The 23,336-nt window shown below is 42.5% G+C and overlaps 1 protein-coding gene across 12 annotated transcripts in view; it reads left to right on the forward strand.

The window, feature by feature from the left end:
* CELF2 (CUGBP Elav-like family member 2) overlaps positions 1 to 23,336 on the forward strand; it is a 534,510-nt gene that overhangs the window by 351,227 nt on the left and 159,947 nt on the right. For 11 of the 12 annotated variants that reach the window (XM_045588688.1, XM_036407861.2, XM_036407878.2 and 8 more), the window contains one exon: positions 21,877 to 22,073. In XM_045588688.1, the coding sequence (XP_045444644.1) occupies positions 21,877 to 22,073 (197 nt within the window). Of the gene's footprint in view, positions 1 to 21,412; positions 21,643 to 21,876; positions 22,074 to 23,336 lie in introns of those variants that run through there. The other variant, XM_036407898.2, reaches the window with a different exon arrangement.

A 23,336-nucleotide genomic window follows, 5' to 3' on the forward strand; every position in this document is an offset into this window, starting at 1 on the left:
AGTATTTTATAGACATTCAGCTAATATGGAATAAATGGATGATTTGAATAATACTACTTTATTAGTAGTATTTTAAATGCATTTGTATGAAGTTTTCCAAAAGGACTCCTCACCAAGCTTCTTATCAGGGTATATTTTTTAAACCTCAGGAATATGTCTGTCTCTACACATATTAAAAAAAAAAAAAAAAAAAAAAGAAAGGAAGAAAGAAAAGAAAAGAAAAGGAAGTATGTTTTAGGTTTGAACAAACTTTTTAAAATTTAAATTTAATTCTTTCCAGCTTCAGGACATATAACATTGTATAAATTTAAGGTGCATACTGTGATGATTTGAACAATCAAACTTTCATAATAAAAAGGGGAAGAAACATTCTTGTTACAATAAAAACAAACTTTGGTTTGCCCCCTTCACTTTATGATTATCCCTTGAGGGGCCTGTGCACCTACCATCCAGCCTTAGCTGGCTGAAGGGAATCACACGTACAGTGGATTCGGGAAGAATGTCTTTGATCCCTGAGCCACATTCCATCATTCCCTGGTGGCCACGTGCTCTTGTATTCTGTCTGTGCGTTTGTTGCTATTCACATTTCTAAATAATGAAATCTTTCCTATAATCTAAGAGGTCTTTTCAGAATTCTTCCTCTCTGAAGCCAGAGCAACCTTGACTCTCCTTATCATTCGATAGTTCATCTTTCACTTACAACCTACAGCCACATCTCAGTGTCTTTATCCACATAGTACATCTTTGTCTGATCTCCTGATATCTCTTGGGTGAGAAAGGAAGGCGGTGTGGCAGCCAGCCCAAGGCCATGGCACAAGAAGACAGAGCTAGATGGGAATGGATGTGTTCATTTAAAAGAAAAGGATGGAACCAAACTGCTAAATGTAGTTTTTTAAATTGGTATTCTGAGTGAACGGTGCCTTAATAACAAAAGTGATTAGAAATTATTAGAATGTTAGGTGAGTACTTGAATTAAGAGACAGATTACTATATCCCATTTATTTATCCTGATCTGTGAATTCATGCCAGCAGTAGTGGCACTGTCAGAAAAGTCACATTTTAGTTGATGTTGGAATGTTTAAGGGACTCTTCGTTTTAAAGACTGTTAGCCTCAGAGGTAGCAGTAATTAAAAACCAATCCTACTTCCCGCCTTTTTTGTTCTTTTAATATGGTGAACCCCAAGAGCTTCTGTAGTTATTAAAAACTAAAATGCTTGTGCAAAGCTTGTCCCCATAAGCCTTTTTGAGGGTGCCCCCCATGCATGCAAACCAGGATGTCTTTGTTAAGTAGAATAAGCCTGTTAAAACGATTGAGCTCAGTGTTTCATAATCGCATGGCAGTAGCTGAGAGGCAAGTGGATTTCTCTTGCACGGAGGGTGGACTGTAAGTTATAGAAACATACATAATCACTGTTTGCTAATTTTATGAGGAGGAAATTGCTCTGATTATAAGATCTCCGTGGTGCAAAGTGGAGATTTCAAGTTACTGTGTCACTTGAACATTCATTTTCATGAACGCCTGACCATGAGTGTGTACAGCTGCCAAGCGGAGCTGTGCCCGGGCCTCTCACGTGGTGAGATTTCCTTCTTCCCAGCAGGGTGGTGGCCACCGCAGCAGCAAAGGGGGTCACTCTCCCCCGTGGAGAGCAACACATCAGGATGATGACTGGCCTGCCGGTGTCAGGGATACTATTTATGTGTTAGGTTAAATAAATTTTACATCAAAAGCAGACTAGAACTTAGCACCATGGATGCTGCCAAGAAAAACCATATTCTTGTTTATTTGAGTAAGTTAAGCAGCGGTGAACGTGGGAATTGTATGCCAAGGACCTGGTTTAATAAGGAAGGGGCTCCAATGCTTTTCCTAATGGTATTCTTTAAGATCCCTGGGTTAAAACTTAATAAAATAAAAGGTATTCCAACCATACTGAAAATCGGTACAGTAAGCAACAAAGAGACTCGCAGGCTGTGACGCATTGTGCATCGTCCAGAGAGTGCCAGAGGTGATCCTTGGGCTCCTTTTCGCGGCTTAGAGCAGATGGATCAGCTTTTGCTGACTGGTTAAAACGGGCAAAGTGTAAATATTAGACCTGAATTTTGCCCAATATGCTTCTTTCTCCTATCTTTAACCAGCAGAAATACAGAGCTGTAAATAATTGAAGCTGAGACTCAGCCAGCAGTAGAGACATATATGAATTTTAATAAAATCCAAGGACAGTTGAAACTTTAGCCGGCTGGCAAGATGACACACTTTTTATATCTCGGGTCATGTTATTGTGTCCTTTCTAATTCTTTAGATGCTTGGCTTCCTAAAATGACCATCTTTATTTAGATTAAGGGCCCATTTGGAGTAGTTTTAATAATGTATGGTTTCATACATAAGTGATTCCATAATTTATTTCACCATTATTCTCTGTCAGGGTTTTGAATGTTATTGTTAATTAAGGAGAAAAAGAGAGAAAGAGAGTACAATGTCTCCCTCCAGCCAGTCAAGCTGGTTGCCCTTGTTTTTATCGATTGTTGTCTTAAAAACAAAGCCACACACACACACACACACACACACACACACACACGCACACACACACGCACACGCACACACACCCCTAGCAGCCTGTCAATAATGGCCAGTTAGTGAATTAAAAATTGCCTCAGTAAATCTCATCATTCCAAGTTCACAGGTGAACTGCCTTGGCGCTGGAACCCATTTATCACAAGTAACCCATGTACCAGCGGAACTTTCTACCAATTTACTCCCCATCCCTCCCACCCAGACCTAAATTATTAACACAGATATTAAGGAGATTCCCTGCCTTCCTCCGCTGATGCAATTTGATCTCCCCACACCACTGAAACCACAGATTTTATGGTGTTCTGTCATCTAGCTGAAAATTCTGAAAGAACAGATTCTATCAATACAGTGCGTGTATATATGGTCAGCGGAGGTGGGATGTCCAGAAGCAGTGTCTGATATAAACAACGGGGCTTTGCACTTTCTGAGCGTGGCCTCGGGACACATCTGGCGTTCCTATTATTTCTAGATCTCTCTGTGCTCGCACTGCACTCCGGGCCCTGTGAGCCAAGGCGGACCGCAGCTAAGCTGTCCGCAGAGATCAGGATGTGTTGGGCTGCTAATGAAAGCTGTGTGTGGAAGCTTCAGGAACAAGCCGGCCTGAAAGAAGGAGTGCATTGTAGGTCCGCTGTTAGGACATCACCTCACCTTGGATTCTCCCTGACCAGTGTGCCCTGTTCCTCGATGTTCATTCACTCATGTGTATCCTCCAGCCTGCTGATCTCCAAACATCCCAGCCCTTTCTGCTGCCAAGTACGTTCTTAATTCTATGGACACAGAAAACCTCCACTATTGTATTTCCCAGGGGAAATGTGGTTTCCAAAATTGATGCCATATGACTCTGGGAGGAGAGTTAGAATCATTTTTATAGCTATTTGGTTTGTTGTTTTTAACATTTCTGTGTCTTCCTGTCCTGGATGAGTTGCGAGGTTCCAGTGTCATTAGTATTTCTGTTTCATTGTTGATTTCAGCAATAACAACATAACAATAACAAAAGACATAATCCAAGTTGTTTTGCTTTCCCTCAATCAGGCTCATGGAAAATAAGCAATCATAATGATTTTTCAAAGTAAACATGGAGCTGAAGGCACTAAACCACACTTCTTTGTGTTTTATATTTTTTGTGCTTTGGCAGTTACTAACTTTGTGACACTGTTTCCATTGTAGTAGGTGTGTCTGTTTTATACATAAATGTGACCCTGTCACCCCAATTTTAGAGCAGCTTACTATCTAGTTTACATTATTTTGGAACTACTTCTTTCATAGTAGTTATTTTAAGGACTCCATTGATATGAGAATTTCTCTTCAATTTATTTGATTTGATTGTCCTTATAACAACATTCTCTGTAAAAATAAATATAACCTAAAGTCTGAAAGGTATTTGTAACACCTTTCAAAGCAGCATAATCCTGGTGGGTAACTATTCTCTGCTTTCCCATCAGCAAAAGCCGAGGCATCTCCATTTAATCAAATCTCCCAACATTAAACAAGAGGAACACAAGAAACCCAGGCAGCACTTTGTTTTTGGTTTGCACTTTTAAACTCAGTACTAAAGCTATGCCACACTTAAATTTCCAATCTCCGATTTATTTCCCATGTGTAAAACCTCCTTCCCTTCAAGGAGACTATTTAGCAAATATTGTCAATTCTGGAAAATTATTATTGTAATTTCAGTTGCCCCAGTTTAGAGCTGTCATTTTAAAATTGAAGAACTGTCGTAATATGCCTCGTGTTGTTGTTATTAAAGATAACAGTAATTATTTCAATGATTTAAAAATACCAACAATAATAATTGCAGGTGGCTTTTCAGTGTCTATATTTGATTCCCCAACACCTTTCAAGAGCAATCATGAAAAGTTTTAAGAGGAGCAGCAGTAAGTGAGGAGTACTGATCAAAAGAAAGTTTTTAAAAGATGAAGATGTTTAACTGATGAGACAAAGGCATGCTGTTTATAATCTCTTTGTTTCCATGACCACAGCTGCTTGCTCTCACAGTTTTTAGTAACAGAGTATTGAGCTTTCATTTGCAACTGAGAAGTTTTCAAACTCGGGTCTCATAGTCCAAGTTGAGTTATGAAATTTACACCTCATGATTTTTTCCTATAGACTCCTGGATCCCAATGACCATATAGGTCCTAGTAAAGAATCCTATTGCTAATGCCTTGAGTTTTGTGTGCATTTGAATTTTTTTTTCATGTGTTTTTCATGGTTGGAATAACAAGGAATGACACCATGCGCATACATGAAGATACTGTAGGATGCTGTTGTTGTTGTAGATAGTCTTTGATTTATGCATGTTCTCTCATTTTGCCTGGAGGGAAGGAGATATGAATTCCTTGCATTTGAGTGAGATGAGTAGCATTTTTGAACTGCAGGAGCCTTCTATTAGCTTTACCACTCTTGCAGACATACCAGAATGGATGCTCGGGGGACACTGTGTATGGCCAGGAGCCATGGTGTGGAACCCATGCCTCTTGGCCAGAGGAAAACCTGAGGTTCTTTGTGCTCTGTGAGCTAAGCCTGAGACTTTCTTCTCAACACACCCTAATCCTTGGGTCTTCACAACCTCATGGTGAAATCAGTTGGAAAGGAAAGACTGTAGGGAAGGCTTCTTAGGAAAAGCAGAACAGCCTTTCTCCTTCAAACCAGAGCATCTGGCTGAGGCCATTCACTCCCCCCCCAGTCTCCCCTGGGTTTCACTCTGCCATGCTATTGTAGATGTGCAAGGATGGGTGAGGCACCCACCTCTCAGAGTAGGACGCAGCCCTAGTACATGCTGCACCAGCCAGCCATATTGAGTTACAAGGGAGAAGTCCAAAGAGAAAAACACTTTATGGGTAAATAAGAACCTTTGTGAGCTTCTTTGAATGCTGCACTGGAGGGGAGGTTCCATAGTGTAATGGTTAGCACTCTGGACTCTGAATGCTGCACTGGAAGTTCTTACCCCAATACCATAGCCTAGTTATATCCCAGGCCTGGGGTTTGACCCCGTCCATTTTCCTTCTGAAGAATGGAGTAGGGGGAAAGGAATCAAGAGGGGTAGCAAGTGTCCTGTGATTGAATGAATGTTAGCCCCCCCCCCCTAATTTCATATTGAAATCTAACACCCAGAGTGATACTATTAATTGGGAGGTGATTGGGTCCTGAGAGGAGGACTCTCATAAAGGGATTAGTGCCCTTTAAAGAGACTCCAAGGAGCTCCCTCACCCCACCCCCAATGTGAGCACACAGCAAGGAGATGGCTGTTTGTAAACCAGGAAGTGGGTCTCACCCAACATGAGTCTGCTGTGCCTTGATCTTAGACTTCCTGTTTCTAGAACTGTGAGAAGCAAATGCTCGTTGTTTATAAGCCACCCACTCTTACGGTATTTTTGTTATAGCAGTTGAAAAACAAGGTAGGTAGAGGTGGATTTGAGCAGCCAGCTGTTCCCTCTGCAGAGCTGTAGCAAAAAGAGTTGTCTCACTCCAGAAAAACCTAGTCAGGTAGTCACTTCAAAATGGATCAGACTTTGGACAGAAAACACACACACACACACACACACACACACACACACACACACACAGTATGATACCTTGTTCAGGATCTTGGATATTTGGTTGGACAAGCTATTAACAATGAGAGATGTAAGGACAGTGCCAACGTCTTACCTGGCATTCAATAAACAGATTTTTAATAACGGAAAAGCCCTGGCCGGTATGGCTTAGTTGGATGAGTAACGTCCCATGAACCAGAAGGCCATGGTTTGATTCCAGGTCAGGGCACATGCCTGGGTTGTGGGCTGGATCCCCAGTAGGGGGGTGTGCAGGTGGCAGCCAATCAGTGTTTCTCTTTCATCATTGATGCTTCAATCTCTCTCTACCTCTCCCTATAATCAATAAAAATATTTTTTAAAAATCAATAAAAAATATATTTTAAAAATAATAAAGAAAAAATATGTAGTGAGTGGAATCATAATGGACACAATGGCAGAGTCAAAGAGCAGTTACTATAAATGAGGAGTAAATATGTATAGGTCTTTCTTTTGTATTTCTGGAGAGACTAAGATTTGGAGAATTATCCCCCTTTTAACTGTTCAGGGTTCTGAAGAATGTTCTTGAAGAAAACATTTTTTTTTTCTATTAAGTTATCTTTTCCCAATAAAACTTATTTTTCTTTCACTTTCTTTTTGAAGAACCTAACTGTGAACTGTATGTAGTTCATATTTCCACTGTCTCAACCTGTGTATTCAAAATGCATCAAACTTATGTAAAGCCATAGTTGTCAGTTTTGTGGGTTTTTTTGTTTTGTTTTGTTTTTTTACCTGAAAGTATTTCAGGTGGTTCTGGATTCTGGATTCTAGCAATTGAATCATAGTTATCCAGCACCATAGAGAGGGGAGGAGGTGGCTTACTCAATCCAGTTAGCTGAGGTTGGTTGTAGCATTTATTTCTCTGAAGCTCACCATCTACCATGGTCAGACTTAATGAGGTGAGCTATTGGTTTCCATAAACAAAATAGATTACTTTAACCACATTATAAGAAAAACTTCTGTCTGTTACTGGGTAAAGTAAGGCATTTCTGGATGTGAGCTAAAGCATCGTTGAGAGCCATGATGGTGCCTAATTTTCCCAAGAAACCAGTGATTACATTTTTTTCTTATTCAGGTTGACCCACCAAAGTTGAGCCACTCTAGAGGGGGTCTCTCCCCTCTCTTAAGTATAAATAGAAAGATACTTAATTTTTAATATTCTCTTCCATGTTTTTTGACAGGTTATACATATGCTAATAGAAATAAGCTTATTATTTGAAGCACAGAGCTGCTTGTCACCGAAGCTTCATTAACACTGTTATCACTGCCTGACATTTATCTTATAATTTTCTAGAGCTGACTGTTGTGTCTCCATGGAAACCCAAATTGCAATTGAAATAAGTAGGATAATAAAGGCATCCACTGAGATTGACAGCAAGCAAAGCCTGGCTACATTTGTTTGTAGTTCCTTCAGTAGCTACAGCTAGAGATAGAGAATATACACTTTGGGTGCTTAGAAATTAAAATAAATAAATAACTGTCATATCACGTGTGGTACCTGACTCTGCGTATATGGCAAGTTTACCATAATACTGTTCGTTCTCAAGTTAGTAATTAGGTCGCTCATCTTTACTGGAATCATCTCAAAGCATTATGAATATTGGATGTAAAATTAACTGTGATTCTATTTGGATCCCAAAAGAAATTCTTCCTGGATGATTTTGACACTATGAAATGTTGGTCAGACCTTAAACTGGTGGTTCATGGTGCCTGATGGATTTCTTTCTGGACAGGGGGAGCAATCTCATTGTCCCCCCTTGATATAGAGGAACCTGTGCTCTTCTAAGTTCATGATTTCACATCAGTTTGGTTGGTACCTCAAAGCAAAGAGTCATGAAACTGGAGTGGGTCCAGAGTGAATTAATCTGAAATTAATTTGATTTTGAAAGACTCCATCTGGCTATGTTTGGGAAAGGCAGTTAGACAGATATATAAACAAATCTATATTCATTGTGCCAGATGTAGTGTCAAAAAAAAAAAATGAAGAAATTACTTAAAAAAAATCAGCTATGGGAATTTTGATATAATGATATTATGCCTCTTAGAATAACAACCATTATAATGTAGCACATAATCCTATTTTTATTCTTATTTGTTAGGTGGTTAGATCTGATGGGGTATTTTTTAAATAAGCAAATTAAATGTCAAAGCCTATTTTAATTAATGATTTAAGATGCTAAATGAAATTTATGACATACTCACGAGGGGGAGAGGCAGGACTATATGAATTAAAATGTGGTGTTTTGGTAATGATTTCATCTTAAGATATGATTTAAGGATTTCAAAACTAGCAAAGTAGAATGCCATTTGGACCTTGCCTTTTGCTATGTAGTTTTGTAGCATGACAACTGTGTGTTGTATCATAGGGAACCAAACACAGAGCTGACATGCATAGAATTCTGGAAGTCTTCTCTGAGTCAATCTACAGACTTGGCACTGTTCCTTTTTGTTATTTTGCAAATTTCTTTAACCAGACTATCAGAGATGCAACTTTTTAGATTGCTATCTAGGAATTTAGTGTAATCATTGTAGAACATCTCATTGCCTTTACTTATATCGGACAGAAAGAGTCTAGAGCACATGTGTCAAACACAAGGCCCTCGGGCCAAATCCGTCCCGCCAGGCCTTGCAATGTGGCTGTCATCACTGCACTCCGCTGCGTTTCCATCACAATGACAGTTTATGACTGTTCAGTAAACCATTCGGCCCGCGATTTAGGCTGGATTTTAGATTTTGGCCCCTTCTCTGATTGAGTTCGACACCCCTAGTCTAGAGAATTCATGATTAGTCTCTTGAATGGTATCACAGTCATCTCTTATGGGCCTTTCATTTCCAGTTTTTAAACCTCAAATGCCATCTTTTGTAATGTCTTTAAGAGAATGAATTAAAGTTTACTTCTTGATCTGTGAACAAGCATAATTTACTTTAGGGAAACAAACTCCCCAATAGCAACAACTCATTTCTCCTCAGGCCCCCACTCTCCTCCCTTACTTCTGCTAGCCAAGCAACAGCAAGAACAATGGTAACAGGAGGTAAAAATAGAGCAGAATACTTAGCAGAGATTTACTTCCCAAAAGCTGTCTTGGCAAAATTGGTTGCTGCATTTAATGACAACAAATTAGATGTTGCACAAAGCTTAAATTTTGATACTCAGGGGAGTGTTAGAATGAATGAGAAAGTAAACTCTGAGATACCTGGAGCCCCTGGGGAATGAAATAGGCTTATTAGCTAAGTTTGCAGTAGAGATGAAAGCTTATCCTTTATGGCACCAATTCTCTTTATTGTTTCATTTTAAAGGAATTCTTCTTAATAATAAATTATATATTTCCCTGCCTCCTTAAACAGAATGTACTGAGCGCAATGTGACCCTTTAGTTAAGACAAGATTGTTTTTATGCAAATTAATTATTCTGCTACACTGCTGTCCTTGGGAAGGTCTGGGGAATATACTAGTAAGTTGGCCCAGCTCTGAGGGGGCTTTCCCTGCTGGGCCCATTCAGATTCTCATGTGTGTTGGCCATCACTCCACCAGCCTCTTATTACAAGCCATCCTTTGTGTTCCTTCTGATCTCCTGTGGGTTTAAAATGCAGGTGACAGAGGCTGAAAAAACAGTGTAACAGGAGAAATCTCTGAGGAAGGGGTTGGGAAGTTCCCCAGAGGGCTTAAAGGGCATGGCATCAGGGCAGGAACTTGGTGACACATATGTTGACAGCTCTGAAGTCCTTTATGTCTTAACTCTGTTGTTGGCATTTCACAAACATATGAGCTTGAAGGCATTTTAAAAACACAACACACACACACATGCACACACACACACACATCTGAACCTAATTAATTAGGTTAGTCTACAGAATCACATTTCTTCACACATGGGTTCTGCTTTCTGACCTAAGCTAAAGTCATTAATATGACGTAATTAGGCACTATTTACTGTCAGCTTTTGATTTTCCAGATCACTGGAAGAGGCAGTGACTTACTAATCTCTCACAGGTTTGAATCAAACCTTACACTGCTGGCTGCATCCCTTGCGCTGGTGTTCGATTTACATTGTATTCCTTGATTACACATCGTTTATGACGGAAGAAGGTTGGCCAAAAATCAGCTTGAGGGGAGACCAGCCTGAGATTCAGTTCTGCCATTGATAAATGATAAAATGAGTAATGAATGGACAGATAATCAATATATAAGGGAGGGGTAGATGGAGTTTGGAATGCCAGGTGAGCACAAAGCTCAGTGAAGTCTGTCCTTTGGTGCAGAGTAGGAGGCAGTGTTCCCTGGACAGTTTTGCAGTGGTTTTCGCATCAGGATAGCTGGGACCTTCACAGTGGCTGAGCTGGAACAAGTAGACTCACTGGGTGTTTAGAGAAGAATGGGCACGTGACTCATTGTACGGTATTAACGCTCAGCACTAGGTGGGACAACACAGTTCTTTATAATAACGGTGACGATTTGCGTGATGTGTGACTTAATTTTTACAATTCATAAGACTTCTTGCTGTATTAAATCTATTTATTCAGGAAATATGTACTGAAGATACCCCGAGTCCAAGGCACCGTGCTCACCTTTCAAATGAGTTCTTCTCTGAACACCTGATTTAGCATTGCAGTCCTACCCCCACTACTCCCTGTCTTTCTTTCCTGCTTTAAATTTCTCCTTTGAAATGATTTAAATTTCTCCTTTGAAATGATTTCTTTCTAATCTCTTAGGTTTGCTTATTTCCCTCATTTTATGCCCCCCTCTAGAATATAAGCTCCATACAGGTAATTTTACCTTATTTTATTGCTGTATTCCCTAGCACCTTACATAATGCTTGGATTGTGGAATCACGTTATAAATACATACTGAATTAATGATTAAGACATCCTTGCCCTCACAGCTTCACTCTCTCACCACATAACTGATCAGGAGCTCAGTAATATTGTTTCTGTAGCTTCAGTGGTCAGAGAAGCAGCGAGATTAGACAAGCAATAACTCAGCATTGAATGTGTGTTCTGTGGAAGACACTGTCCTTCTTCTCAGACTTGGGGTAGGGAGGGGTACAGTTTGAGCCAGTAAGAAAAGCAGGGAAGTTGGACATGAAACCTAATTGGAGGACAAGATTATTTTTGGATATGCTGAGTTTGAAGTGGGGCCAGACCTCCCTGTCAGCTGTCGCTATAGAAGCTCAGATTGGACGGTTGAATGGACATGCCCAGAGAAGCGATTTTCACATGAGTGGTAGTGAGTGCCAGGAACATTGGAGAAATGGTCACCTCTGGAGGAGTTAGCTCAGAGTAAAGCTTAGAGACGGGTGGGGCTTTATGGATGGTAGTAGCTTCCCGGTGTATGGGCATTGCAAGCCAGCATAGGTTGGGGACTGGGCTGTGCCCCCCGGTGTGAGGGCCAGCAGAGCACAGGATGGTCGTCCAGCCAGGGGTCTGTGCGGGCAGTCTGTCCATTGTTGCGCAGGTCCCCTGTCTCAAGTGCATGGTTGTGGGAGAGAGGCACGTGCTTTCTCTCAAGTCACAGCCTGCTTTTTCTTTCAGTTACTTTCTTTCAACCTCCTTGTCAACTCCGCAAAAGACTACAGCTTATCATCCGTTGCCTCTGAATTTTTCACATTCCATTTAAAAATGTGACTACAAGAATGAAGTGCGGTTTAGAATGCTGGATGCCATGCCCGCAGCCAAATTAGTCACTTGTTGCTGGCTTTCTGCAGGCCCTGTATTGCTCTGTTCTACGCCTTATCCCTTTGCATTTTGGTTTTATGTTGTGCACATCTTTATCTCTTCTCATTGGCTGAGTAGCTTAAGGGCATTAATTATTTATTTTTCAACTCTCTCCTTCAAACCTAGCACCATGCCTGACATGAAGTCTCAGTAACTATAATACGGATTTAAGGAAAAAGACTGTGTGTGAGAATAAAACTTAGGTGGATTTAGTGTTTCTTCAATGGGTGGAGAGTGTTGTGAATCCTCTCTGGTTGCTTTCTCTTGCAGAAATAAGTACCAGCAAAATGTTTTCTTTTAGACAGCTGTGAATGCAGGGATTCTTTGCTCAGAGAAGCATAGTTGCTAAAACCCAGGTCCAGGGTACCTGGCACACCATGTCTGTTTTGTTTGTGGCTCTCGGTGTACATTCCTTATTTTCATCACTTGCTGATAAGAATTGGAATTTTAGTGAAAATCAGTATTCAGTTTGGGAAGTTTCCTTCCACATGTGTCCTTGTTTCATAAGGATTCACATTTCAGTTGATTAACTGATTGGGGCAAACTGGTGTCTTCTCCCTCATCCAGAGAGCCATCTATAAGTACTTGTCCATACAAACAGGTGACTGGTGCAGCATTTAGCCGTGGGCACCAGAGCTAGGTGGGTCCCCCTCTCCCTTCCTTTCCCAATCAGGGAAATTGGAGCAGTAATCCTGACCTCAGCCATGAGGGGAGGATTAATTAATGTGCACTCCAGGAGCACTTGGAAAATGTGAAGCTGATATAAATCTTCTGTGTGATTATTATTTCCCCATTGCCATTTCTAAAAGTTCATCTAAGAAGCCTCTCCCTGTACAAATGCTTTCTGCTCTGCTCTGCAGTCCCCTGAACTATTTCTGATAAATCACTGAAGGAAATGAGTTCCCCAGACAGGGGTTATCCAGGGCCGCTGCCTTCCCAGTGAGGGTCACTGTGTGTTCAGACCCCAGGTCCTCCCTGGATGCCTCCACAGTTCCTTCTTTGTGTGTGTGTGGGGGGGCGGGGGGGGTGTTCCAGCTTTATGCCTTTTACTAGCAGTCAAGTTGAACTAAGGTAATAAGGTTTCTCTCTCCCTTGGTGAACCCTAAGGCTTGTGTTTTGCAGCCCTTTCCTCAAGTATAAGGTTATGCTTCACTCTGTTAAACAAATGTATAGATGTCCCCTGATCCAGGACAGTACAACTTGAGATTCTTCACCTTTCTGGTGGTGTGAAAGCAATATGCATAATAAATTACATGAGATATTTAACACGTTATTATCAACTATTGTCCTGGTGCACAGATTTGTGCACATTGAAAGGAAATTAATTAGAAGAAATATTTTAATATTGCTATTTGCTCTTTCTCTATAATAGAAGTGTCAACCAAATTCACGATAGACAATGACAGATCAAAACACATGCATGTGATTGGCGCCAGCAAGAGTTTTATATGTATCACACAAGCGCAAGTCAACTTAGCCTTTTATAGATAGAGAATAAACTTGCTTAATTAGACCTGCTTTCTGATTTAGCTAAACTTTTTCCAGCCCAGTGAAGCACCCCAATTTCTCTTTCAGGTAATGGTTAGCAACACAGCAGTAAATGTCAACACAAAGCAGATTATTATTGTAGATCACACAGGGAGAACAAAGGATAAAATACTTAACTATAGCAGTGTTTGACTATATTCTGCACATCGCAGTGAGATAACCTCAAGTTCCACCATTTCTTTTCTTTTTTTTTCAGTCAGGTCAAGTTTCTAAGCTTTTTAAATCTTCGTTTTATGGCTAATGAAAAGAAAATAGGTTTCTAATGAGTCTCCTATCTCCCTACTTCAGGACATCTGTGAAGTTCAAATGAGATGAAGCACGTTGAAAACGCTTTTTTCAACAAACATTTGTTAAACTGTATAATGTTGGTACCTGGCTATAAAGCAAGTTGTGTTCATGGGCTGAAGAAACTCCAAGAAAGCTAGTTGCTAAGGAAAGGAAGCCAGGCATTGCTATGTGATGTCATTACTCAGCGCCCACAGCAACCATTTCCGGGCTGGGCTGGCCTATGGGCCACAATTTGCACCATGGATTCTTAGCAGCGTTGGCTGTGATTTGGTGGGGTGTTGCTCCAGGCTGGTTGTGGAGCCTGAGTCCTACTTGGGGGAAGCCCAGTGTTGGTTTGTTTGTGCCAGGGCCATAATGCCATTTATTTATCTATTTATTTAGTAAATATGTTTTCATTGATTTCAGAGAGGAAGGGCAATGGAGAGATAGAAACATCAGTGATGAGAGAGAATCATTGATTGGCTGCCTCCTGCAAGCCCCGTAATGGAGATTGAGCCCGTGACCAAGGCATGTGCCCTTGACCGTAATCGAACTCGGGATCCTTCAGTCCGTAGGCAGATGCTCTGTCCATTGAGACAAACTGACTAGGGCAGTGCCATTTATTTTTTACAGGGCCACTGTGTGTCACAGCAGCTCCTGCATTGAGTGCCTGCCCCCTGGTGGTCAGTGTGCATCGTAGCTACTGGTTGGACGGATGGACACTTAGCCTTTTATATGTATAGATAGATTAGGTTTTGCATTAGATGATTTTTCCCAACTGTAGTTAATATAAATGTTCTGAGCATGTTTAAGGTAGGCGAGGCTAAGCTGTGATGTTAGGTAGGTCAGGTATAGTAAATGCATGTTCAACATATGAGATTTTCAACTTACAGTGAGTGGGTTTATGGGAACATAACCCCATCATAAGTTGAGGAGCATCTATATAGCTTTTGGACCTCCAACCAAATACAGTTTAACCTTAACTCCAGCAGTCCACCAGAATGCTTGTTACATATGTATTCTTGCCCAGCTGCCTGTGAGTGAAACTGATGTCCTGTACATTCTTAATGAAATTTTATTTCAAATTTTGGCAAAGCATAGGGATGAACATATTGCATGTAAGTGTACTTGTAGGAAACTTGAACATCTTCTTCAAAGGAGCACAAATTAATTTATTTACAATTTGAAAGCCTTTGCTTCCTCCAGCTACTTAGAGCAGTGATTTTCAATTAGTATCCGCGGCAGGCACAGGTAAGTTGCGAGAATTTTTAAAACATGCAATACCTGACTCAGGCACTGACCTCTTTTCCCTTAAATTGTCAAATGAAAATTGACAACAGCCAACACAATAGCTGTCCAGTGTGAATGAGTCAAAATGATACCTTTCATTTTTTTTTGGTCAGATCCACACAAAAAAATACCATTTTTGATGCACTTAGAATTTTCATAGTTTATGCGTGCCATGAGATGAAAATGATTGAAAATCGCTGACTTAGGGTATCATCTGAGCCAGGGAATCATCTGTGAATTCAGCCGATCCACAGATGTCTCAGAGATTTGGGGCCCCATTCTGTATCAGAGTGGCCATGACTCACAAGGCTTTGCTGTACTTGGTAAGTGATAACAATACCTTCCAGGTAAATACAGGAATGGGATTGGTTTGGTCTTCTTTCTGGTGAGAAACTATGTCCAGAGATTTCTGTTGAGCTTGCAGTCACTCAGCAACCCCGGAGCCCACTGGGTTAAGATGTAGCTGCGTCCATGGTGGGAGAGGCAGGATGCGCTACGTTGAAAGGCAGACAGATGAGGCTTTCTGGAATGGGAGAGCAGGAGGTTGGATGGCAGCTGATTCCTTCTTCTAAACTGAGAGGCTATGGTGAGTGGAGAGGAGAGGGAGGAGGCTCCAGAGGAGGCCTAGTCCGAGTCTCTGGAATATTCTCCGCAGCATGAGAAGGAGCTGCTGCTGTTTCCAGGTGCCACATTGCCAGGCGGGAGAGAATTCTGTTCTTAAATAATAATAACAACATGGACAATGTAGATGGTTCACAGTATTGGATTTTGTGCCCATTCTGTGGTCCACCAGAAGGCACCAGGCCCATCACCAGCTTCTTCCCACTTTTCCCTCATTTCAGCTCAGTCTTGGACAATTTCCTGTGGTCAGCAGACAAAGCCTGCTTCTTCATGTGGTCTTAAGTACAGGCGATTATTAGAAAACAATTCCCGGGCCCCGTGAAAGAGTGGCCTCTCAGCTGACTCAAATGGTGGGACTGCGGTTGGGATATTAGGAAGAATTAGCACAAATTGAGAGAGATGATGCTCTGGCAGCAACCCCAAGCCACCAGCCACCCGGTGGCTCTGTCTGAGCCTGTAGGCTTCTCTCCACAGTGTAGGTGACACTCGTCAGCTCCCCGGCCCATGCCTTAGTCACTTGTAAGCTAAATTGGACACAGACAGGGAATCATCCCAAGGTTTCAGGCAGCTGGTCATGTTACGTAAATCATCTTTTCCATATATCATCATCTACGTTCCAAACCATAACTGTAGAACTACTGAAATTAAGAACCAGGTGGTAACTATTTTGCTCTTTGTTTTATAAGTAAGGAAACCAAGGCACAGAATGACTGTATGATTTGCGTGGAATTCCACAGTTAGTTGAATGAATGCTGAACCATGACAAGAGCCTAGGCCTGCCAACCCACTGTCCCACGGTCCCACCGACATGCTGTCCTGTGCTTCAAGCCTCCATGTCACCTTCCTGGCCCCTCATTCTCATTTTCCCAAAACAATCTCATGATGAAATAATATTTTAGTAAATGTCACCTCCGATTAGTTTTTGTAAGGTATATTTGCATTTAGAGCTATTTAGATTTAAAGTGAAATAAAATTAATAATTCAGTTTCTCAGGTGAATTAGCCACTTTCAAGTCTTTAGAAGCCACATGTAACTAGTAGCTACCGTATTGACAGTATGGATTATAAGACATTTCTGTCATTGCACAGAGGACAGAACTGATGCAGGATATTCTACAGAACACAAAAAGTACAAAGGATAAAAAAAGCATGTGAATAATAAGACTATTAAGTACCAGGGAGATTAGCTATCTTTCTACAGAATTTTTTCAAGACAAGGCATCTTTGTGTGTTGGTTTTGTGTTTGAATATCTTCAGGATGTGGCATTTTATGTATTTTTTTCAGCATTAATATAATTATTTACAGCTACTTGGCATTTCTCATACCTCTTTTGTAAGTTTGTTGTCCTTCCTTTTATGTAAATAAAGGAGATGTGATGAGAAAGTTGCTATCCAAGGAACTCAAAAAAGAACAAAAATATCAATTCCTTTGTTTCCATTCTCCAAAAGAAAACGTGCAATTCTCTGGGCCTTATAAAAACTTGCTGTCCTGGAAATAATAATAATTAATAATAATAATGCATTAATTTTAATCAGTTATTATAATTTTAACATTTTACCGCTTAGAGGAACCTCCAAGCATTTTGCATATCTTCTGCTGATATACTTTTCTTTACTCCACGATGGAGTAGGGAAGTAGGTCAATGCCTGTGCTGAAAGCAGAAAGTAAGCACTCTCATTTTTCCACCCCAAACACCGTTATATTTCCCTCTTGGCTCTGAGAATGATAGCACCAGTGCCCCCTGGCTTAGTGCTCTCTAACTTGTGTTCTGGTTCCATATGGCATCTGTCTGGGAGGAGCCTTATAGTTGGCTTTTTGCCAAGAGCATAAGTGTAATTGGCACTTGGGATCTTGTTGCAGTTTGTAGGTTTGGTGCCAGCAGAGATGTATGTGCCTGTTCCTAGGGCCTGCACATGGCCACTGAGTCCATAGGAAACATCCCCCTAGAGCAGTGGTTGGCAAACTGCAGCTCTTTGGCCCATTGAGTGTGGCTCTTCCTCAAAATACCATGGCCTGGGCAAGTCTATTTTGAAGAAGTGGCATTAAAAGAAGGTTAAGTTTAAAAAAGTTGGCTCTCCAAAGAAATTTCAATCGTTGTACTGTTGATATTTGGCTCTGTTGACTAATGAGTTTGCCCGAGAGGAACCAGTTTATGGAATATTGAACAATGACAGTTGGCCTTCACATCTTCGTGTGTCCAGATTCTGCAGGCACCGCTTCTAAGGGGGGTGACATAGGAAAAGTCACTTTACCTCCATGGCGGCTCTTAATTACTTTATTTCCAAAATGGGGATAACGATTTCAACTTCCTAGAGCTGTCCTGATACTGGATGTCAAACACCTGGCAAAGGTTTCTAGAAAAGAGTAGGCCCTCAATAAATATTATTTGAATTTGAATTAATTCCAGTACTGTAGTGGGTGCTGAGGAGGTCTGGGGAATGCAGAGAAGAGAGCTAGTCTAGTTTTCTAAGCATGATATCAGATTCTAGTACCCCGCCCTGCCCTCTCAATCTTACTGAGAGTCTTGCTGAAATTTGGGGTATTTATTCCCATAATTATTCCTCTGAATAGTACATTGGCTCTTCATGGTCTCTGGCAAGTACCCCCAAAGGTTTAATTGTGGGACACAGTTTTTGGCTTACTTAAAAGTGTCAGTGCTGACAGCCCCGTGAGGACAAAAGAAGTCAAGTCTCTGCTAGAAATGAGCCTCAGCCAGGCAGAAAGTTGGGAGTCCAAAGGAGGAATTTGTGTGCATTAGATCAGTTAACTAGGCTGTTGCAATACGAAGGGGGGGGGGGGGGGGGGGATAGGATTTAGCATCACATGGATGGGGAGGGAGGGGAGGGGGACCAGCTGTCCTGTAGGGAAGCTTTCCTTGAGGAAGTTGTACTGTTGTAGCCATTGTTGAATTTATTGTACTGTTGTAGCCATTGTTGAATTTGTATAATAGCTAGAGGTCCTTGGATTTACTTAAGGAACACATTGTTATGCAAATATGATGCAAATATTTGGGATGGTTGTTTGCAAAATGCAAGTAGTTAGGAAGGGATTTAGATGTGGATGAGAGGCACTCTGAGGTGACTGGGAATAGAGAGGAAGAGGTATTTGTGAAGGTGGAGACAGCTATGTGATTAGTGAGGAAACGTGGGCTGTAAAGTACTCCTAACAGACCCTTCAGTTCAGCGTGTCTCACTGATAGAAAGAGGACAGGTGTGTGTCTTTCTTGCAGTGGTACCTTTAATTTGGCACTGGGGTTCCAGGGACCCAGTGTGTTTTGCTCTTGGCCTTGTCTTCTCATAGGCTTGCTGTGAGGTGTACACGCTCAGTCAAAGGCAGACCTGATGTAATATTTGGCAACATGATGGATTAGGAATATTTTGTGCTTTGGGCCTAGGTTTGAATTCTGCTTCTATAATTTATGAGCTGGTAATTTTAGGAAAGGAACTTATTTCTTAGATATTTGCATCTGAAAATAATACTTTCACTACAGTTATTATGAGGGTTAGAAATAATGTATGTAAAGTAGCTAGCATACTAGCTTATAAGTGCTCATTATAAGTATCTAGCTTATAAATGCTCATTAAAAGGTACTTATTATTTAGGAGATGAGTTATGTTTGAGCCTATTCTATGAGAAAATTTGGAATGAAAAGTAGACATTTCAAGTGTGTCACAACTGCAAAGAAGAGATTAAAAATAGAAATAGCTAACACTTACTAGGCACTTACTCTGGGCCATTTCCTGTACGAAGCACATGACTGCAGGAGATGAAGTCCCTATTCCCATTGTACAGACGAGAGGTCTGAGCCCAGAGTCGCACAGTTAGGAAGCGGTGGTGCCATGATTCAGAGCCCATGCCATGAGCGCCAACACCCCACTGCCTCAGGGCAATAAGAAATCTTCAGGCATTTCTGAAGTATGGCTAATGGAAAGGGGGTTATAAATATGGAGACCGGCAACATAAAGACTAAAGGCTTAAGGGATATCCTCCATTTCTCCTCCTTTATATACACCACTATGGGTGCATTTTTTGAGAAAGTAAAAATGCCCTCTCATTTGGAGAGAGATTACAGAATGGCATGCTCTAGAATTCTAAGTTTAGATACTGGGACTGGTATACTCTCTCCTAGCTCCTTCGTTGTACTAACTGCTCTGTGCAGACAAAATGCAACAGCCCCATTTTGGAACTTCCGTTCTCTGTTAGCTGAGACCTGTGGCAATGCCTTCCTCTTTTCATTCTGGCTCATTGTCAACAGCACTAACCACAAGTCCTTCCTGCCCCAGAAACGAGTCTTGCCACACTCTAAGCTCTCACGGAGTTGTGAACACTACATCCCGTGCTGGGTAGGACTCTGTCACCTCCACCCCACCAGAGTTAGCTCTGTGGGGTAAAAGTGTTGATTGAATTCTCGAAGGGTGATTTGAAAAGAAGTAAAGGTGCACGGGAACAAGAAGATAAACGATTGGTCTGTAATATAAACAAGCATTATGTTACACCGTTACACCTAAATTGTTGCAAGAAGATTTTGTGCTCAATATTTTATTTAGCAGAACATGGTTTATAACAATAAGGTTGATTAGAGGAAAAACCTCTGAAAGTGTTTCAAGCTACACAGTTTGATTGTTTATCTCACGGAGGGAAAAAAAAAATAGAGTGGTAAAATAGGGTGAACGGAACAAGTAGAAATTAAAGCCAGGCCCTAGTGAAGGGTATTTGCCATCATTCTGAATACCTTATTATTCTAACCCCAAGACTACATTGAAATGACACCTGCCAGTGGCAGTAAGGTTTTAGTTGATGTGGGCCCTTTTTTTAACCTTTCTGCCTCTTGGGCTAGGGGCTCCAGGGTGATCATGGACCGGACTCTGTAGGTGTTTTGTCTGCCAGGTGTGACCTTATTTAGGTGCATTTTATTTTCACGGGCTGAGATGCTAAACCAAGAGCACAGCTCTGCAAACGAATGCTGCTCAGGGCAGTCAGCCCTGCCTCTTGGCAGAGTAGGTGGGTTTAGGGAGCATTCAGAAGATGGAAGACAAAGAGGATATGTGATTTTGCTTTATTATTTACTGAAGGTCAAATGGGGAGAATCTCAATTAAAAACTGAACACCCTCATTATCGTGTTTCATGATGGGGACTAGAATTGCAGGCTCTCTTCCAAATGGGGGCTTTTTAAGTCTTAAGGAAGATGGATATGCAAAGGCTTATGTTCTTGCTTTTTGTATCATCCCCAAGTATTTACTGAAGCTAGGAGAAGAAAAGGCAGATTTCCCTCTTCTCTCTTCCAAACGTGTGATTGTTTAGAACTCAAGTGCAACATCTGGAAGTCAGACACACAGAGAGCAATTTATGGAGTGTGAAAGATTTGAAATATTCAGTGTCCTTTAGCGGGAACTCAACTTTCTGCGGCTACATTTTTTTTTTCCCGGCACAAAGCAGGCAATTCTGAGATCGCCTTTGCCTCCCTGAATTAAACCCTTTGTGCCTGGGTCCCATAAACAATGTGCTTTTTTAAACGGGAGCCCCCCTCCCCGCCATGGCCCTCTTCTCCAGCATAAGCAGCCAATCGGCTGCAGCCAGCCGCATTGCTGGAGCACTTTCCATTCTGAGCAGCAAAAACGTACTAATTTGATGCACACATGGATGCCTCGCGCACTCTGCAAATTCATCCTTCAGCATCTTGCATTAGTCATCTGACGGACTGCCAAGTGTTTCATTTTCTTTTCATGTGACTTTATCATTATCACCTCTCTTCTCCTCCCTCCCCCCCAAAAAAAAAAAATTTCCAAAGAGGGGAGGGGAAGGAGAGAAATCCAGCAGAAACCCAGCCCTGCCTTTCTTTTCACAAGAGAGCCAGCGTGAGGCTGATAAGGCTGCAGATGCATTGATGGCAGCCTAGCAGAACGAGACCTGCACTTAACTTGCAGCTGCCTCCTAGCTGGGTTTCAAGATGTCCACGCCCCGGGTGACAGCCGGCAGCGGGGCGCTGCCCGGGGCTCGGGCTGGGTGCTGAGCAGCAGCAGCCTGCAGTGCGAGCCCGCGCCCTGCCTGCTGCCGAGGAGCAGCCCAATGGTGCCTGCGCTTTGTTTTTAGTTCATCAAATGTCTAGGACTCATTAGGCACTTTGCCCCAGGCTCCTCTTCCTCCTCCTCCTCCTCCTCCTCCTCCTCCTCCTCCTCCTCCTCCTCCTCCTCCTCCTCCGCCCGCCCCCCCCTCCCCGCCCCCACCCCACCCCCTATTTTTTTTCTTCCTGTCCCTCACCATCCTGCAGCCCTAACTCTGGCTCCCGGTTCCCTTTTTTGACAGTAACGGCACAGCCAACAAGATGAACGGCGCTTTGGATCACTCCGACCAGCCAGACCCAGATGCCATTAAGATGTTTGTCGGGCAGATCCCCAGGTCCTGGTCGGAAAAGGAGCTGAAAGAACTTTTTGAGCCTTATGGAGCCGTCTACCAGATCAACGTCCTCCGGGACCGGAGTCAGAACCCTCCCCAGAGCAAAGGTACCGTCCTCTGCAGGCTCGCGCGCGGTCTGGGGCCTTGCGGGGCGTCCTGGGCATCGCGGGAGGGAGGAGGGAGAGCTGTGAGTGGGAGCCGCCCGCTGCCCCTGAGCCTGGGCCAGCCGAGCTCCTCCCCGCGCCCCCGCCCGCCGCCCGGGCAGGTGGACGGCGCTGGCCTGGGACGCAGGCGAGGAGGAGCGGAGGGAGGGGCGCGGCCGCGCCTCTGTCCAGGCGTGTGATTGCTCTCCCTCCTGAGGAGGTCACTTTCTAGGCAGCACAGGCTCCTCTCCCCTCCCTGGTGGAGTGCCTGCCTCTCTAAGGAATCATGTTTCTCAGTCTTGCATTTCAGGAGTAACTCTTGCTGCCCCTGCCTTCCCATGATTGCTCCTGTAATTACAATTGCATTTCACTTTTCCGTAGCCTGTGGGGATCCTGACATGCCTTACAAACAGTTAGTGTGATCCCACTGGCCTAAGGAACAGAGGGCACACTTTTAGGAGGGATGTCAATGACTGGGGTCTAGATGGGCATCTTTAGGTGAAGTATGCCTTTGGGGGCGCGGGAAGTAACACCCTAGTGGCCTGAGATAGTTAGCACACCTTCCAAATGCTTGTGGTCTACGCCCTTACCAGGGCTGAGACTCACGTGTACAATCCAGTGGTTTCTGCTGCCTCCATTTTAAGATGAGGGTGATGTTGGGAGGGTGGGGGGGACAGTTGTTAAAATAGAGAGAAGCCAGAAGCCTCTGCACACATTGAAGCTTCGGTGTATGTGAAGCATAGGTGCATGAGAACCGTCCTTTGCAAGCTCTGTGCAGACTGGATTTAACTCCTCTGCTGCCACTTGGTCGCTGCTGATAGGTTAACCTTGCTTTAGGAATTTTGTTCTTTCTCTGTTCTTGATCTCTTGGTCTTTCTGCCCAGGGCTCCTCTGTCTTTCTGTGAGTCCGCATTTCCTTTTTCTCTGTGTCCTTCCTGTCTCTGTTATTTTATTTCTGTGTGGCCTCTCACAAGAGCTCCTGCAAGCTCATTAGTGAGCACATGAACATGAGCATACGCTTTTCTCTGAGCCTCTTTCTTACTGTCAAAGGTGAAGGGATGGGACTGAGTAATGAGGAAAACGCTGATGGTCCTGACTCTGAGAAATGGGTCATCTCTTGTGCCCTATAGTTGCAGAGATCTGACAGGACTTTTTTAGAACCTTTTAAGAAATTTAAAAGGCTAACACGTATTTTATAAAGGTGAACAGACATAACTTCTGATTACG

This window comes from Pipistrellus kuhlii, unplaced genomic scaffold (genome assembly GCF_014108245.1).
Source record: "Pipistrellus kuhlii isolate mPipKuh1 unplaced genomic scaffold, mPipKuh1.p scaffold_m20_p_1, whole genome shotgun sequence".
NCBI lineage: Eukaryota > Metazoa > Chordata > Mammalia > Chiroptera > Vespertilionidae > Pipistrellus > Pipistrellus kuhlii.